General features: G+C 34.7%; 1 protein-coding gene across 3 annotated transcripts in view; it reads left to right on the forward strand.

The window, feature by feature from the left end:
• CSPP1 (centrosome and spindle pole associated protein 1) overlaps positions 1-18774 on the forward strand; it is an 87679-nt gene that overhangs the window by 3516 nt on the left and 65389 nt on the right. For 2 of the 3 annotated variants that reach the window (XM_081117102.1, XM_081117104.1), the window contains 4 exons: positions 5962-6070; positions 7852-7951; positions 14550-14653; positions 15604-15627. In XM_081117102.1, coding sequence (XP_080973228.1) covers positions 5962-6070; positions 7852-7951; positions 14550-14653; positions 15604-15627 — 337 coding nt within the window. The remainder of the gene's footprint in view (positions 1-5961; positions 6071-7851; positions 7952-14549; positions 14654-15603; positions 15628-18774) is intronic. The other variant, XM_081117103.1, reaches the window with a different exon arrangement.

The following is an 18774-nucleotide window of genomic DNA, read 5'->3' on the forward strand; positions in this document are numbered from 1 at the left end:
CTATCGCCAAGGCCTTGCTGTTGCTAGGAACTGGCTTGACAGTACTGCTTAGGCTTGGTGTTCTTCTGTTCAAGATAAACAGTTGCACAGCACATCATCAGACTGAGGCTGTTTTGTGTCCCTGATGGATCAAGACAAAAATACCACCACTCCGTAACCACATCCAAACACAGACAAAACATTAATGTTTTCCAAGCCACAAAACGCCAGGCATCCCCTCTCCCACCTAATATGAGTGAGGTGCCTCTATCAGTTAAAGCTTTAGCCTCACTCTGTAGATAAGATTTTACTAAGATGTCCAGTCATAGAATTATCCTCACTTCCTGATAGCATTAAATCCAGAGCAAAACTTCACTTCCTTACCCCCCTCCCAAAGCACCTAACAGAATCCCAAATCCTGTCTTTTTTTTTTTTTTGAAAAAATGTTTTTACTGATTCTTTTTTTTTTTTTTTGTAGAGAGACAGAGGGAGAGAGAGAGAGAGAAACAATCATGAGAGAGAAACATCAATTGGTTGCTTCCTGCATGCTCTCTATTGGGGATTGAGCCCACAACATGGGCATGTGCCTTGACTGGGAATCGAACCAGCGACCTCTTGGTGCATGGGACAACTCAACTAACTGAGCCACGCTGGCCAGGAAGAAAATCCTGTATTTTATAACACCCTCTTACTAAACTACTTCAGAGTTCCCCATGGCGAGCATCAAGGATGCATCTCTCAATGCAATGAGTAATAAACCCAACCAGTTTAACTATAGTAGTGTTCCTGTGTTCTTTGTCTGGAGGGCATTGCCAGGAGAAAGCTTAGTGCTATCTTTGACTCCAGTTTAATAGTAGATATATACTCTAATCAGATTAGACAGTAGAACAAAATTAGAAATGATTAAATGTAAACTTATATCTGATAAATCTCATGTTTTAGCTGTGGCATATATTATACTCACTGCCATTGTTTAAAAATGTGTCTTTATTACTATGGTTACTGTTGTATAAAATCAGTTCTAGAATTTATAATTGGTGTTAAATTATTATAGTAAAAGGAAACAAGTATGTATAAATTAGAGATCTTTCAAAGTCTGGTTAAACAAATGAACATGTTGTATTAATAATTGTTAACAGAATTATGTGGAAGCCTTAGTTCAGAGTTGAAAGAGGCTTTTTACTTTTTTTAGATTAATGACATTTCTGCTTACATTATGTAGAAAGTCATGTAGCAAAGTATTTGTGCATACATACATATAATCCAATCACTTTTATTTCTACCAGTCAAAAATATTTAGGAAAATTTGGGGATATTAAATGATTTTCTTTTAGCATGAAAATTACTATTTGCTATTGAGCTGTTTTGAATTTTTACTAGGAAAAATCTTTTGTGATAAATAGCAAATTAAAAATAGCTAAATGTATTAACTTTTGTTGGCTTGGAATATATTTGCTATGGCCATAATTTTAAAAAATTTACTGTTTGGAAATAAATGATAGAATGACATTCATATTATGTACTACTTAACTGATACACGTTTCAATATATTTCTTTTGGATAAAGTTTGTTTTTATGCATTTTGACAAATTATCCCCCAAACATTAAATTCAGTGGTTGCTTTTTTTAACAGTCTTACTTTTGATATTGCTGACTGGTTCTTTTTCATATTTCTTTTTCTCCACAAATTATGTTGACTTGGTTTTCTTTATATCCTTTTACTGCTATTACTACTATTATTATTTTCATTCAAAATTTTTATTTTTTATTTTTTAAATATATCTTTATTGATTTCAGAGAGAGGAAAGGAGGGGGAGAGAGAGATACAGAAACATCAATGATGAGAGAGTCATTGATGGGCTGCCTCCTGCACGCTCCTGACTGGGGATTGAGCCCTCCACCCGGGCATGGGCCCTGACCAGGAATCGAACCCCTATCACCTGAATCCTAGGTCGACGCTCAACCGCTGAGCCACGCCTGGCCGGGCTCATTCAAAATTTTTAATGTTGACATTATCAGGTGTTCCCCTTTCCTTCTTTTAATTACTCCTTTGTATTTTTTCTAGTTCAGTTCTTCTGTCACCCCCTCAAGGGAACATTGCCCAGAATTTAGTTTTGGCCCATTGGTTTTTTGTTTATTTTTGTTCGTTTTTTAAAAATACATCTTTATTGATTTCAGAGAGAGGAAGGGAGAGAGGAGAGAGAGAAACATCAATGATAAGAGAGTTGTCATTGATCTGCTGCCTCCTGCACTCCCCTGCTGGGGATCAAGTCCCCAACCCGAGCATGTGCCCTGACTGGGAATCGAACCACATCTCCTGGATCCTAGGTCAATGATCAACTGCTGAGCCATGCCTGGCTGGGCAGCCCATTGCTTTTTTCCCAGTCTTTGCTCACTTACCACAGCTTCAACTATTATCTTTAAAATAGTTAACTCTTAAATAAACATATCCAATGTGGTCTATTTACCTGAATTTCAGTCTTGAATTTCTAACCATTTGCTGGAAATTTTCATTAGCATGTCTTACTAGCTTCAACTTAGTATAGCTAAACTAAACCTTTGCAAATCAGCCAGCTTCTTCTGACTTTTTTCTATCCAGGATTCCATCCACATGTAGTTTCTAGGACTTAAAAATTTGGTCAAAAGTGGCTCCTTTCTTGCCACCTATCCAGTTAGTCACTAAGTTTCATGAGTTTTTGAAAAAAATATTTTTTTAAATTCTAGGTTCAATGAGGAAAGGATAGTCTTTCCAAAAAATAGTGCTGGAATAATTTTATATCCATGTGCAAAAAAACCAAAAAAAGACACAACAACAAAAAACAACCAAAAAACTGAAACTTAATGGCCCTTACCTTACACCATTAGCAAAAATTAGAACAGATCATAGGTTTAGATGTAAGAGAGAAAACCATAAAACTTCTAAAAGAAAACAGAAGAAAGTATTTGTGATCTTGGGCTAGGCAAAAATTTCTTACATATGTTACAAAACCAAACAATTGATTAAAAATTGATGAAATATGGATAAATTGGACATAAAAAAATTAAAAACTTTTGCTCTTAACAAGGTATCACACAGATGTTTATAGCACCTCTATTTATAGTTGCCCAAACCTGGAAGCAACAGAGTTGTCCTTCAGTAGGTGAAGAAATGGATAAATAAACTGGTACATTAGGACAATGGAATATTATTCAGCACCAAAAAGCAATGATCAATCAAGCCATGAAAAGGCATTTAGAAGCCTTAGTAATGCATGCTAGTCAGTGAAAGAAGCCAGTGCTATATGATAACAACTATATGACATTCTGGAAAAGGCAAAACTATGGAGACGATAAAAAGATCAATGGTTGGCAGGGATTTGAGTGGAGGGAGGGATGAATAGGTGGAGCACAGAGGACATTTAGGGCAGTAAAACTACTCTGTATGATTCTACAATGATGGCTACATGTCATTATACGTATCTCCAAACCCACAGAATATACCATACCAAGAATGAATTCTTATCTAATGTAAACTAGATGTGTCAGTGTGTTTTATTGATTGTAACAAATGTACCACTCTGGTGGGGGATGTTGATAATGGAGGAGGCTATGCATGGATAGGGCAGGGGATATATGGTAAATCTGTACCTTCTGCTCAATTTTGCTGTGAATTTAAAACTAAAAAAAAGTCTTAAAAAAGAAAACATGGTCAAGGAAACTTAAAAACAAATCACAGACTATGAGAAAATATCTATAAAATATGCTTGATAAAGAGCTTATATCCTGTATACATTAAAAAAAATCTTGCTCAATACAGTAATAAAACAACTTAACTTTAAAAGTGGGCAGAAGATTTGAAGATATTTTGCCAGTGGTTATGTATATATACATACAATGGCAAATAAGCACATAAAAAGATGTTCAATATCATAGTCATTAATAGAAATGCAAGTTAAAACCACAGTGAGATACTCCTGCACACCTAATGGGATGACTAAGATAAAAAAGACTGAAAATAACCATTCGTGAGATTGTATAGAAATTGCACCCCTTATGCAAGGGTTGATTCATTTTTCATCAATTTTAATCAGTTCTTTGTGCTTTTAGTGCCATGTGTAAGAAATTTTTGCCTAGCCCAAGATCACAAATATTTTCTTCTATGTTTTCTTTTAGAAGTTTTTTTAGTTTTCTTTTGTACATCTAAGTTTATGATCCATTTTAAGCTAATTTTGCAACATTCCTGGTTGAAATGTAAATGGTACAGCCACTTTACACTTAGAGGAAATGTTTACAGTTCCTCAAAATGTTAAACAGAGTTACAGAGGACCCTGTTCCACTTCTAGATTTGTATGGAAGAGAATTAAAAACATGTCCCCACAAATACCTGTACATGAATGTTCATAGCAGAATTATTCATAAGTAGCCAAAAAATGGAAACAACCCAAATGTCCAACAATGAGTGAATAAACTAAATATGGCGTTTCCGTACAATGGAATAGTACCTAACAAAAAAGTAACTGCTTATTGATGGATGCAACTACAAGGATGAATCTCAAAAACATATGGTAAGTGAAAGAAAAGACTACATTTTGTATGATTTACTTATATGAAATTTCCAGATTAGCCAAAACTATAGAGACAGAAAACTGATGATTTCCTGAGTTGAGGGTGAGAGTGAGGATTGACTACAAAAGGGCATGAGAAAACTTTGTGATGATGGAAGAATTTTAAGAAGTAATTGTTATGATACTTGCATAACTATGAATTTACTAAAACTTATGGAACTGTTCACTGAAATAGGTGAATTTTATGATATATAAATTATTCCTCAGTAAAACAACAGCTTATGAATTTAAAAAATCCAGGGCTTACTGAAAAAAAAAGGAATTTATGAGTCCATACTGATAATAAGCCAATAAAAAAATGCAGATGAAGGAAGGGCTGTTAGAAAAAAGTAAGTGCCAGTGGATAAATAAATATGCTGGGAATGGTGGAATTGGAAAATTAGCATTTTGCAGCCATCTAGAATCAGAGATTGGATCAATTAAGAATCACCAATTGATGTTAAAGCTGGATCCTGAACTGGAGAGAGAAAAATGTTGTAAAGAATACTGTTAGGTCAGTTGACAACATTGGAACATGGGCAATAAAAAAATCAGTGTTACTGAAGTTGATAATTGCATTGAGGTTATATGAAAGAATCACCTAATTCTTCTTAATGCACATTGAAACATTTGGGGGTAAAGGGCCATGATATATTTAATTTACCTTCTGAGTAATTTTAGAAAAAATTGTGTGCATAAAGAGAAAACTTGTGTGAATACCACAAGAAAGAACAAGTGATACAGAATCTTAATAGGTAAAAAGTATACAGCTGGTCTTTCTACTGTTCTTTTTTGTTGCTGTTAATCCTCACCTGAGGATATTTTTTCCATTGCTTTTTAGAGAGAGTGGAATGGGAGGGAGGGGGAGAGAGACTGACTGGTTGCCTTCCCCACGCTGACCAGGGGCAAGGAGTGACCCACCACCCAGGTACATGCCCTTGACTGGGAATGGAACCCAAGACCCTTTGGTACACAGGCTGATGCTCTAACCTGAACCACACCAGCCAGGGCTTTTTGTACTATTATTGTTGTAACTTTAAGTTCAAAATTACCTTCAAATAGTTAAAAAAAAACACCCACCTTTTTAAATAAAAGTGCTTTGACTTAAGGTTCAGAGATTTTTTTGTGGTGTGTGTGTGGCGGGATGGTGGCGGCTGTTCGTTTTTTATTTCTTTTCAGATATTTTAAAGTATTTTGTAGGTGATTTGAGGGGGTTGTGAGAGAAGGCAGGCAGGCATATTTCAGTCAAGCTTGTTTGAAGTTCTCAATTTGGCAAGTGAGATTGAAAACTAAATGTAGACTAAGCCTGCATGTTAATAATTAGCCTAGAAATACTGCCATACAGCTGTAGCTATGCTCATTGTAGTGCGTTTTTTTTGTGTGTGTGGTTTTTTTTCAGTATCTGCAAAATGGCTGATAATTTGGATAAATTTATTGAAGAGCGCAAAGCTAAATTGGCGCAAGACAAAGCAGAATTGGAAAGTGATCCACCTTACATGGAAGTTAAGGTAAAGTTAATCATTTTCTCCAACATGTTTCATTAAAATTGTTTCAGAAGGTTATCCCTGTGTAAATGCAAACATTCTCTGAGTCAGAAACTGCAGGTCTGTACTCTAGCTTGGCTGTGCTGTGAGAGCCTGACTCTGGACAAGATTTCAGATGCAGTCTTTTGTTTGTGATGTTTTATATCTCACAGTTTCTCCTCTTTCTTATTACAGTTTCAATTAATACTTTATGTGCTTCATAAAATAATTAGGAGACTAGCTGTATACAAGAAACTTTCAGAATAGAAACATAATATATATATGAAAGCAAGTTTTCATTCTATGTGGAAAAGAATCACTATCTTAACATTTTTTTAAAGCCTACAAAAGTGAATTAGAATAGTTTATTTTGTATGCTTTTCAGAATGTAAATTTGTTAAAATGTTTTTGAAACCAGTGTCTGAAAAAGCTTTCTTAAACTTTCTTATTTTTATAGAAAGTGATTCATCTATTTTAGCAAATACTTATTGAGACTGGTAGAGTATGGGGCTAGGCTCTGACAATACAGCACTAATCTAGACAGATGCAGCACCTTTTCTCATGGGTTCAATATATGTAATAAGATACAGGATGTAGGTTAACCTGTGCCATCTGGTCCATTGTAAGGAAGGTAACCACATATATTGGTTTGTCCAAGACAGTCCTGGTTTACCTGTTGTCCCAGTGTCCCATCTGGTTTAGCAGTTGTCCTGGACAAAAGTATCCTGGTTGAAATGATAAATAATATGGACATCTTAGTTATAAAAGAACTTACATAGCTAACATTTATTGTGTACAATATGGATGAGGCAAAGTTTTGAGGTTACATTGATATTTCACATGAATCTATGAGATAAGTACTATTACTGTTATAATTTTCTAAATGAGCAAACTGTGGCATGGAGAAGTTAAGTAATGTTACTACAGTGATAGCAGAATGGGACTTTCTGGCAGCCTGAATCCTGTGCTTGTTCTCTTAACCACCACTCTAGGCTGTCTTTCTGCCATAATACCTGCCATTTACAAGGAATGATAAAAAGGACTTTAAATGTATTATCTCATTTAATCATAATATCCCTTTGAAGTGGATGGAATTTTTTGTTTGTTTTACAGAACAAGAAAGTGAAGCTTAAAGGAGTTAAGTAATTTGTCCAAATACACACAGTGGTGGTGGATTCAGGATCTGACTACTCTCCAGTACTTAGGACTAGCTTTCATTGTTTGGAAAGAGTTATACATAGTTTCAAATATAGCTTTATTATAATATCTAATATTAAATAGTACATAAATACTAATCTTTAGGTCTTAGTTCAAGCATCACCTGCTCAGTGAGGCATTACAGTTTGTCCCCCATCATTTTTGGGCCTCTGTACCCTGCTGTATTTTTTCTCATAGTCCCTCCCTACTACTCTCTTCATATTACATAGTTTAATTATGTATTATGTTTATTGTTTGTCTCCACAGTAGTTTATAAGCTCCAAGATGGCACAGGTTCTTGTATGATTTTTTCACGCATGTGTTTCCAGTGCCTGGGACAATGCCTGGCAGAGACTCAGTGACTGTTTGTTGATAGTGAATGAGCTAAATATTAGAATATTTATTATAGTATTAAATGCTTTTGGTTAATTCCTCAAATCTTACACTTAAATTTCTTCTACAATATACCATGTAATTTTGTCAAGTTGTTTAATTAAAGTACTGAGGTTAATTGTATATTTTGTAGGTTTTTTTCCCCTCTGCTTTTATAAATATTATATCTCTTTCAGGGAAAGGCATCGGAGAAGCTTTCTGAAAACAGTAAAATATTAATCTCCATGGCTAAGGAAAACATACCACCAAACAGTCAACAGACCAGGGGTTCCTTAGGTATGTCATTAGGTGTGCTAAATTGATTTTAAGATACTCTTAGCAGGTTGTTGGGAAAGAGCTTTGTCTTGTCAGAAAAAAACGGTATTTTTGGAATCCTGTTAACTCCTTTCTGAAATGTTATATGTAACAGATGGACTGTATGTGAAATATAATGCATAATGAGAGCCTTGTACCTTTTAAAAAAATGTTATTGCCTTGGTTATGATTTATGGAAATTATAGCAGTAAGTATAACTAACCAAAAATTAATTGAAAAATTTGAATGGAGTGTGTGTGAGAGAGAGCGAGCAGCAAGGGAGAGACAGAAAGTGTGTTAATTGTTGAATAAAAATGGTGGACTTGCTTTTATTTAAAAACCAAAGAAATGTGCTTAATGGATACAAAATGCTGTTTGGTGAAAGACCATTTTAATAGTTGATGACTATATTGGAATTGTAAAGAAGTTAATACTGCAGCTATACTAAGTCTTTGATTATGGTTTGGTATGACAATATTTGGAAACTTTCTACCACACTTTGGCTTGTTGGTAGGTATACATTTTTTTTTTTTTTAAAAAGGAAAATGTATGATATTTAAAACGTGTTTCTTGTTAATTATGGACAATGACTGAAACTTTTCCACCTAAAGGAAGTGAAATATAATGAGTTCATTTGGTTAAAGCACTGTTCTCATGTGGCCTATATTTCACAGCCACAGGTATACTCCTAAATTGTTACCTGCTTTGTATTTGAGTATAAGGGGATGTTGACCAAGAGACTGAATAGTTAATGGGCTTTTTGTCTCTACTAGAAAACCAGCTCAAAGTGAATGCCATACTTCTAGTATCAGGTACATACTTTGAGTTGATTCTCTTACAAATTATTGGCTAGTGTACAGCTTTAGTGAACTTAAGTATTATATGTATTTTGGTTAAGTTCCTTAGTTTCTAAGGCCCTCGGCTTCTTTATCTGTAACATAAAGAACTTGGATGATCTTTTAGCCCTAAATTTTTAAGAATCAAAAGTTTGATTATTCCAAGACATAATATCTTAAAAGTGTAATGGTAGGTTCTCTCAAGCACTAAGGTCAGACAGAATTACTTTGAAATTCTGGGGTTACAGGTTGCTTTGGACTGTGGCTCTCATGGCTTTGTGACCTGTCATATATTATTTAAGTTGGCACCCCTTGCCCTTCATGGGGGTAACCAAGATATCCCTTCTGATTCTTAATCATCGCACTGTGGGTACAGGCCTGCCCATTCTGCGTTTCTGCCTTTCCACCAGTCTTTTTGTGGCTTCTCCTGTGAATTATGTTCGGCTAGTCTTCAGGTGGTTCTCAGTAATGGTTGTTTGGTTCTTCTCTAATTTAGTTTTAATTTTGATACTGTTGTGGGAGGAGGTGAGCACAGTGTTTACCTACTTTACCATCTTAACCAGCCTAATGCTCTTATCACTTAGGAGTTTGTAAGAGTTTTAGGAGCCCTGTGTCAGGAATGGGGTCAAAGACAAATATTAGGACAAGAGATGCTCCCAGTGTTCTTATCACTTAGGAAATTGCATGGGTTTTAGGTATTATGTGCCAGGAACTGGAAGTAGCGACCAATATATATTTTTCTATTACCTAACACCTTCCCAATCCTGTCCTTCAGTCTGTCTTGTTAAAGCAGTTTTTCGTATATAATTTCATGACTAGACTGTGCATACATGCACATAGCCCTCTCTTCTTCTACATGTGGTAGCATAGATCTTATGTGATACTACTTTTGTAATTAATAGTATAGGGACACTACCATGACCTCTGGAGTTTAAGAAGTGACCTAATGCATCTGTTGACAGATCTGGAGCAGTTCTGTCTGTTGCTAAGGTTTCCACTACAGATGCAAGAAAAAAGTATCCTTGCCCTTTCTGTCTGTCTGATTGTGGCAGAAAGGATTGAATGGGGGAATGCAGGAGGAAAAAATGGTAACATGGTAATAGAACATGGAGAGAAATAATGTAAACAATGAAAAACCTGTATTTCTTCTTTATTCCAAAAAAGAATCTAAAATTTGAGCTAAAAAAATCAGCTTAGCGTGGCATAAAACTATTAATAACCCACTTATCCCTGGGTGAAAGGAAAATTCATTGTGTACCAAACTGATTGGTACTTGGAGTAGGTTATGGAAGGTGTCAAGTAGCACTTACTGTTACATTGAAATTACTAGCTTCTTTGTTTCTGGTCTAGATGCTGTGCTTTTGGGCAAGGACTGATACTTTCTTAACAGAGTAGCCTGCCTATCTTTAGAAAGGCTTGCCTATAAGGCTTGGCCCTGGGCTAGTGTCTGGAACCTAGCTAGTAAACAGTTTTCTATACTGATACAAAACTTTTCCTAAGTGATAAGAGTAGTTTATTGTGCCTAAATTGTTTGTGCAAACCATGTGATTTATACAGAACAGCTACTTTCCTTTTGTAGACTCTTGGTAGTGCTAGTCAGAGGGTGCCTATGTGACTACCTCCCAGTAAAAGACTAGGGCGCTGAGTTTGTAAAGAACTTTCCTGGTAGGCAACACTTCACATGGGTTATCCCAACTTCTTGCTGAAGGAATTAAGCGCATCCTAGGTGATTCCACTGGGGAATTACTCTTGGAAGTTTGCACTTAGTTTCCTTTGGGCTTTGCCCCATGTCCCTTTTTCCTTTGCTGATTTTGCTTTGTACCCTTTTACTGAAATAAACTGTAATTGTGAGTGCAATGACGTCTTCATTCTGTGAGTCTTTCTAGGGAAACACCACACCTGGGGGTGGTTTTTGAGGACCCCGAATACACTCCTTTTCAGTCTTTTCTGGTTCCTTTCAGTGCCCTCACCTCTAAACTTTGGGTACCCCAGGAATTTGTTTTCAGTGTCTGTAGTCCCTAGGTATTTTATTCACTATTTCTGGGCAGTGTCTCCTACTGTTTTATCAAAATGCACCAGATTTATTTGATCTTTCATGCTGTGAAGTCATTATTTTGGAAATTTGCAAGCAAAAAGATTACAGATTACTAAAGTAAAATAAGAGATTTTACTCTTGTTACTAGAAATTATTTGATTTGATTTTTAAAAAATTATTTTAAATACAGTTAAGTTCATGGAAATTTAGAAAGAATTATAAAGAAGAAAAAATTACATTGTAATTTAAAAATAATATCAGAAAGGAAGCAATAGCAGAATTTTACATTGCAGAGAAGCTCTAGAGTTTAGACTAAACTAGAAAATTAATGTGAAGACTTAAAATAGACCAAAGGAAATAGTTGATTTTTTACTAATTTTTAGTTGTACTTTTTAATTTTTTTCTAGCATGTAGTCTTAGGTTTTTCTTATTATAAACTAAATCCCACACAATCTACCTCTTTTATTCAGTTTGTACAAGTGGATGATTTGCCTTTATAGCTGATGTTTGAGTACAATGTTCTACTCAGTGGTACCTCTGTTTTCGAATGTAATCCACTCTGGAAGACCGTTCGAGTTCTGAAACGTTCGAAACCGACATACCGCTGTATTCACATCTCTTGATAAGTCACCGGCTTATGGAAAGGCCTATTATTATTTCTTATAATTTGCTCTTTATTCTTACATAATGCTTTCTCATGGTAATACAATAATGAAAAGAGGAAACTAACTGTTAACGGTAATTTGTTTTATAAAGTGTTTATTATGAGTGCTCCGTTAGAAGGTATATTGATTTTAAAAAGATTGTATACTTTAGTTTTAAAATATTTTATCTAACTCTCAAACACTATAGAGACCAAATACTTGTAATTGATGTAGTTCTGAAGCATAGTGTTAACTGTCGTAGTGTCATTTGTGTTGTATTTGGTGAAGTGACATCACTTCAAATGACTAAAATGGCACTAAGGTCTTACTTGCCACTAGAACCATCAGAAGACAGCTGCTCTGAGTAAGTAAGTCTCACCATGTTTCTTAGCTCATTAAGCCTCTTGAGATGCCATTGCTAATGCATAGCTTTAAGTGAACAATATTTAAATTGTTCTATGTAGTTATTTTATTTCTGTAACCTACCTTTAATGCCATAAAATGTTGGTACTGGATAACAAAAATAAGAATTAAAAATTTAGTATTTTCTGTTGACTAAATCTTAATATAATTTTAAATTATTCAGAAGACCTATATTACTTGTTTTTTAAGACAGTACAATACTATTAGACTCAATGGTAAAGAGCAAATACTCTTGATAAATAAAAGTAAACTTAGTATGGACAGTAATTTATAAATGAAAACTAATCACATTTTTTTCTGTTCTTTCATATAAGTCCACCAAGCAAAATTGAAAAACAGTAGTAAAATCCACCTTAAACACATGACTTTTCAGAAAGCTATAAATTACTTGTTGCCTGAGAGGAAAGCCCAGCATATTGGGAGGCATCAGCCTCTCTGCATGTTTTCTTTTTCTCTTTAACACAGTAGAGCATCCTTTGTGACTACGTAACTAGGTAACTGTGGTTACCAGTTACTATGCTTTCTCTCTCTATGCCATCAGACTAAAAGCAAAAATGAAATACTAAGAATAGTGTGTCCTTCCTTTCTCTCGTTCCTTCCTCATACTCAGACATTCATTCATATATTCATTCACACCTTACTTCAGTGAACATTTCTGGGGTACAAGTTGTGTGCCAGGCATTATAAAATTGAATAAAGCATGGACTTGGCTTTAATGGATTTTAAATATATTTTTTTAATTGATTTCAGAGAGAGGAATGGAGAGGGAGAGAGAAAGAGAAACATCAATGATGAGAGTGTCCATGATCGGCTGCCTCCTGTACGCCCCCTACTGGGGATTGAGCCCGAAACCTGGGCATGTGCCCTGACCTGGAATTGAACCATGACCTCCTGGTTCATAGGTCGACGCTCAATCACTGAGCCACACCAGCAGGGTCGCTTTAATGGATTTTATAATTTTCTTTTATGGTACTCCATTCTTAGTATAAGAATTAAAACTTTCTCTCATTAGGCTTTAAGACTGTATCTTTAAAAATAAGGTTTAAATTTCTTTGTGAGGAAAGAATGCCTTTCTAGGATGAGTTAAAATTTTAAGCATGTGGAATGCTTTAGATTGTTTTGGAAAGAGAGCTGGGAGCCTGAGTAAGAGTTGTCCTAAGGAATCCTCTGTTATACCCTCATTAATCAGGAGTTAAGTAGGCCAGAAGTGTTTATAAAGAGAATTCCACAGTGTTTAGAGTGGAAAGTAGAATTTAGTATTATAGGGAAATCAATAGACATTCATTTATATTTATTCTATTTTGGCTTTTTTGCCCCTGAAATATTTCAGTGATGTAATAAAGCAGTGATATGACACATTCATGATAAGTTCCCATCATTTAGCTGCATTGTGAAGAAAAAGGCACAAAAATGGTGATATCCTTATCAGTTCATAAACTGCAGCCAGTTACTTCATATATATTGGTTGTAGCTGACTCCCTAAGGAAAATTTTTATTTTGTTTAGAAATGATAATTTTTTTTATACTATAGTGTTACATAGTAGGACTAAAAAAGGTAGGAGGCTTCAGAAATCAAATACTTATCTGATATCTGTGCTTCTTGATGTAGTATTTTAGTATTGAAAATATTAAAAAAGTATATAATGTGATTATAACTGCTTTACTGAGGTATTGAAATAGTATAAAATTTACCCATTCAAATTGTACAATTTAGTGGTTTTTAGTGTATTTATAAGTTGTGCGGCCATCACTATTGTCATCACCCCAAAATATAATTATTTTATTGAACTCTGTGTAAGGAGACACTGTTCTAAATTGAAGTTTTTTTTTAAATTATCCTTTTACAGTTTTTTTGGGAGATGATGAAAAAAATTTGGAAATAGATAGTGGTGATGTTGCACGACATTTTGAATGAACTTAATGGCATTGAACTGTATGCTTAAAATAGTTAAAATGGTAAATTTTATACTATGTATATTTTAGCACAGTAAAAATTAATACCCATTTTTGCAAAATCAGAATTGGTGGCTTTAAAAGTTCTTGGAAATTTCAATCTGAGCCACTCATGGCCCTAATTTTTCTCACACACATCATAGCAATAATATTCTTACAGGTTAAAAGCCATGTTATTTTCAGACTGAAAACAGACATTAAAATTGTAAGTATTTTTATAGAAATTTCAGTAGAATTAACTGATGAAGAAAAGTTCTTCTTTGCTTTGATTTTGCTGTCCTTGAAAAAGCAAGATGCCAAATAGTGCAGAACTATTATCTAAAGGAGGAAGAAGTAAATATAACATACATACACGCACATGCGTACACACCTATGCCCATGTAGTAATATATAGTATATGTTTATAAGTGCATAAAAAGTCTCTGGAAGTAGTCAGAAGAAACACTAATGCTGGTTTTTCTGGGCAGGAGAACTGGGTGGCTGGGATTTGTGGGTGGGAGTGATATTTTCCAATATATGGATGTAGTATTACCTATTGAAACATTTTAAATAAAAAATTTACTGTCCTGATCCCAGTCTCAGAATCAACATGACTATGCTCCTTCCAACTGTGTTTTGTTATAGGAGATTGTATTGAAATTAGTTTGAAAATGAGCTGCATTTACTTTAAGAAGTTGTTTTCTTTCTAGGACTTGATTATGGGCTGAGTTTACCACTTGGGGAAGACTATGAACGGAAGAAACATAAACTAAAGGAAGAATTGCGGCAAGATTACAGGCGCTATCTTACTCAGGTAAAGAGTTCCTTTAACTAGGTAGGTCTCATGCTTCATAAGTCATCTCCTAAATTTGTTTTTCTAAGGTTTTAGTTATATGTGTTAATTTTTAGGTTTTCAGTGGCATCTAGCAATGGGGTATTATAAAGTTGAGTGACATCAACAAAGAAAAAAACAGTGCTGAGAACTGGTGCCACGAAGTAACAGACTCTTGCTTTTTGGAGTAAGGGCAGTGGGTTCTAATTTTAAATCAAATTGTAATTTCTGGTTGTTTATGTTTTCTGTAAAGTTATAATGGTTTAAGAGATAGCCTAGTTAGGATTTCCTACTCCTCTATTCCCCCAACCATGTATTAAAATAAAACATGACACATGGAGTTCTAGTTGCTGTTATTTGCCTATGAGCTAAGTTTATAAAACTTTACTTAACATATTTAACCACCAAAGTGTTTGCTTTATGATTTAATCTGTATACTTAGCAGAATTCTTTTTTTTTTTTTTTTTAAATATATCTTTATTGATTTCAGAGAGAGGAAAGGAGAGGGGGAGAGAGAGAGAGAAACATCAGTGGTAAAAGAGTCATTGATCGGCTGCCTCTTGCACAGCCCCTACTGGGAACTGAGCCCACAACCCAGGCATGTGCCCTGACCAGGAATCGAACTGAGATCTCCTGGATCATAGGTCGACGTTCAATTGCTGAGCCACTCCAGCTGGGGAAAACTCTTGTTTTAAGTATATTTTGTTAAATTATATAATTGCTAAACTAAAGATTTAAGTTTTAAAATGCAATTTACTTTTTAGGTTATAAAATTATTTTAAACAAGCATAATGTTTGTAGTCATTAGTTTTTCAACTACTTTATAATGTTTGTTCCAAATTTATAAATGCTGTCTTATTTATTCTGATTTGCACATGGAGAGAAAGGACTTTGAATATATTTTATCGATGGTTTGTTTCCCTTGACTTTAGGGTATTACAGAAGCAAAGAGAAAGGTAGGATTGCCTGCAAAATGTTCTCCTTAGATGTTTTTTAAAGATCTAGTAGCTTACAATCATTGGCATCTATGATATTGCTGTACTCCCATGAGAAAAATAGCTTCATTTGTGATTTTGAGACTTTCGAATGGTACCATTTTATAATTTTGCTTTTAGCAAGAAGACATAATTTTCCATTAATTCAGTTAAGCATTCTTTTTGATTCCTGCTTTGCATTTGTTTTTGTTGCTTTCTCATGCATCCTTTAGAAATATTTCTGCATCTCTTGTAAGTCCATTTGTTTTCATCACGCCAGTTTCGTTCTTCAAATTATGCTAAAATGACATTAAGATTAATAAAATAATAGGACATGCAAGATACTCTAAGATGTTTTTGAACCATGTGTTGTCAGGATTTGGAGCACTTGATATTTTTGCATCCAAACATGAGGATTACATTTGTAAATTTATATTGGAAAACAAAGACAGTTTTATAAAACTGTTTTTAAAAAGAATCTCACACATCCATTCATCATTCAGTCAACTCTTTTTAAACACTTACCATGAAGATGAATTAGGTATGAATCCTGTCTTCAGTGGGCTTAGAATGTAGCTGTAGAGATAACATTCATACAATTCAGAAAGTGATAACTCTAAACAAGGATAGAATGATTAGGAAAGGCCTCCAAGTGTTATTTTGTAAGACATTATAGGATAGAATTTGGATGTTCTAGAGGGTGAATTGAGGGAGCAGAGGAAGCGTCATGGATGGAGAGTTCAGAATAAAGGAGGACTTGTGGGACAAACTTTAGCTTTATATGAATGAGGCATATTAGGTTTACCAGCCTCACTGAGTTAGATTCTTTTTGAGAGTAATAAGAAGTAATGAGGATAGGATCCAGTTAGAAGGCAGTCAGTTTTTAACTTGGTGTGTGATTGGTGGTGGTGAAACATTGTACCAGCTTAAGCAGCCCATGAGGAGCTTGATAACTGTTACAGGACAGTCAGTTCTGCATGATAGAGACTCTTATCTTAGTGTCCTAAATTAATACTACACATTTTTAACCGATCTCCTTCCATTAGTTATTAGTCCATTCTCCATGCTGCTTTCCAGAATGATCTAGCCCTTTACTGATTTAAATACTTCAATGTCTTTTAGCTCACTGTCTTCAGGATAAAAATTCGAATCCTGTAGGTTGGCACGTGAGGTCTTTCACGTTCCAGCCTGCCTCCCTGGCCTTGTTCCTCATTACCTTCCCCAAGCCCTCTTCATTAGGTACGGTTTTTCTCTGATAGCTGCCATTTTCACTTGTGGATTTTACATTACTTTATAGAAATATGATTTTAAAAAAACAGTGGTGGGAGGCATAAGAAGAAATTGCCTTTATGAAAGGGAAAGAGGTCAAGGAATACAAATGTTTAAATTCAAAGGGCTGTGAAAGAGTTTTTGGTGTTGGATTATCAAGAATGTAGTGGTAGAGGAACAATAGTTCTTTAATCTGAAAAAGACAGTTTTGGTTGACATCTGAGAACGTGAGAGTGGAAAGGAAATCTAAGAAGAAAGAAAACTACATAGGATATGGGGAGGTGGCTGCAGTGGCTTCCTAGACCCCTGGGTTATGTACACTTTCCAAGTCCCATTCTTTCTGTATTTCTTGCGGCTTCCAGAAGCCACGCTTGTAGATACCAAGAATATTTTTAAAAAATCAGATCTTTAGATTTTGTCAATGAGAACTATTAAAACAATTGCCATCTCTACTATCTTTATTTCTGTTTTTAGAATAAAAGACACTTGAGTATCTAACAACGCAGGAAGAACATATTCTCAGAAGAACGGTGGTTAAATTGAATCCATAAATTTGTAATTTCAGCCCCACGCCACTTTCTTAAACCTCAGATTTTTCTGTTTGGCTGCCTATTTGACATTTCACTCAGAAATCTAATGAGTATCTTATGTTGAACATGTCTAAAAGGGAATTTCAGATTTCTGTTTTTCCCAATCCCTTTCCCGAGAAACCTGACTGCCAATAGCCAGTTCTTTTTATATGTTTATTTTGTCATAGTTCTTACCACTTCATAATGTACGTTATGTTTATTCTTTCTCGTCACTTTCCCCGCTTGAGTGTAAGCTTTAGGAAGGCAGAGTGTCTCTTCTCTTCACTCATGAGTCTCAAATATATCGAACAGTTTGGGACATAATAGGTACTCAATATTTATTGAATGAATGTGTGAGTCACTAAAACTCAGCTTTTTGCAGCACTCAGTATATTGGCCTTATTGTTTATTATTTTCATTTTATGGAAAATTTCAAACATCATCCTGGACCTGAATTAGGAGTGGGGAATTGCTCAGTGAAGGAGTGAGGTGCGCTCTGTCTTTCTCTTCCCAGGGTTGGAACTCAAATGTTTTTTTTTATACGTGTATAACTTACTAAATGATTATGTTTATAGTGTGCTTTGGTATATAGAAGTTTAAACTGACTCGGATCTAGTTAAGAGTCATATTATTTCCCTTAAATAAATTTATAGTTCTACCAACTTTCATATTAGCTTATGTAGCACAAATTAAGTTATTCATAAATTTAGATTTAATGAAACTTTATTAATAATTTAGTTGTATTAATCTGTTTCCATAATGTTTTGAATACAACTCTGTTGTAGTAGTTAGTACATTGTATTGTAGTTATTTGTTTACATGAATTGTAAATCTCTTGAACATAGGGAACATATGCTTATTTTTGTCTCCAAACCACCTAAAAAAAGTAACTGAAAAATATTAGTTAATAATTGCTTGTTTAATGAATAAATAAAGTTAATAACTATTGATTATTTAATACTCATAACCTACTCATATAGATGACACCCTCTTTTACAGACAAACTGGGGTAGAAGGGTTCAATGACTTATTTCAGATTATATATTACTAAGCAGCAACACTAGAAAGTTGGGGACTAAATTTTTTACTAATCCCTTGTGTTTGCTTTATAGTATTCAAAGAGATATTGCATTTTTTATCTTCCTTGATCCTAATACCAGCTTTGGTATGGGCAGAGCAAATACCATTCTTATTTAACAGAGGAAAGTCTGGGTCAGGGAGGTTAAGTGACTTGCTCAGTGTTGCACAACTGAGAGGTGTTTGGGCTACTTCTAGAGCGTAGGTCTTTTGA

The sequence above is a fragment of the Miniopterus schreibersii genome (assembly GCF_964146895.1).
Source record: "Miniopterus schreibersii genome assembly, chromosome: 17".
NCBI lineage: Eukaryota > Metazoa > Chordata > Mammalia > Chiroptera > Miniopteridae > Miniopterus > Miniopterus schreibersii.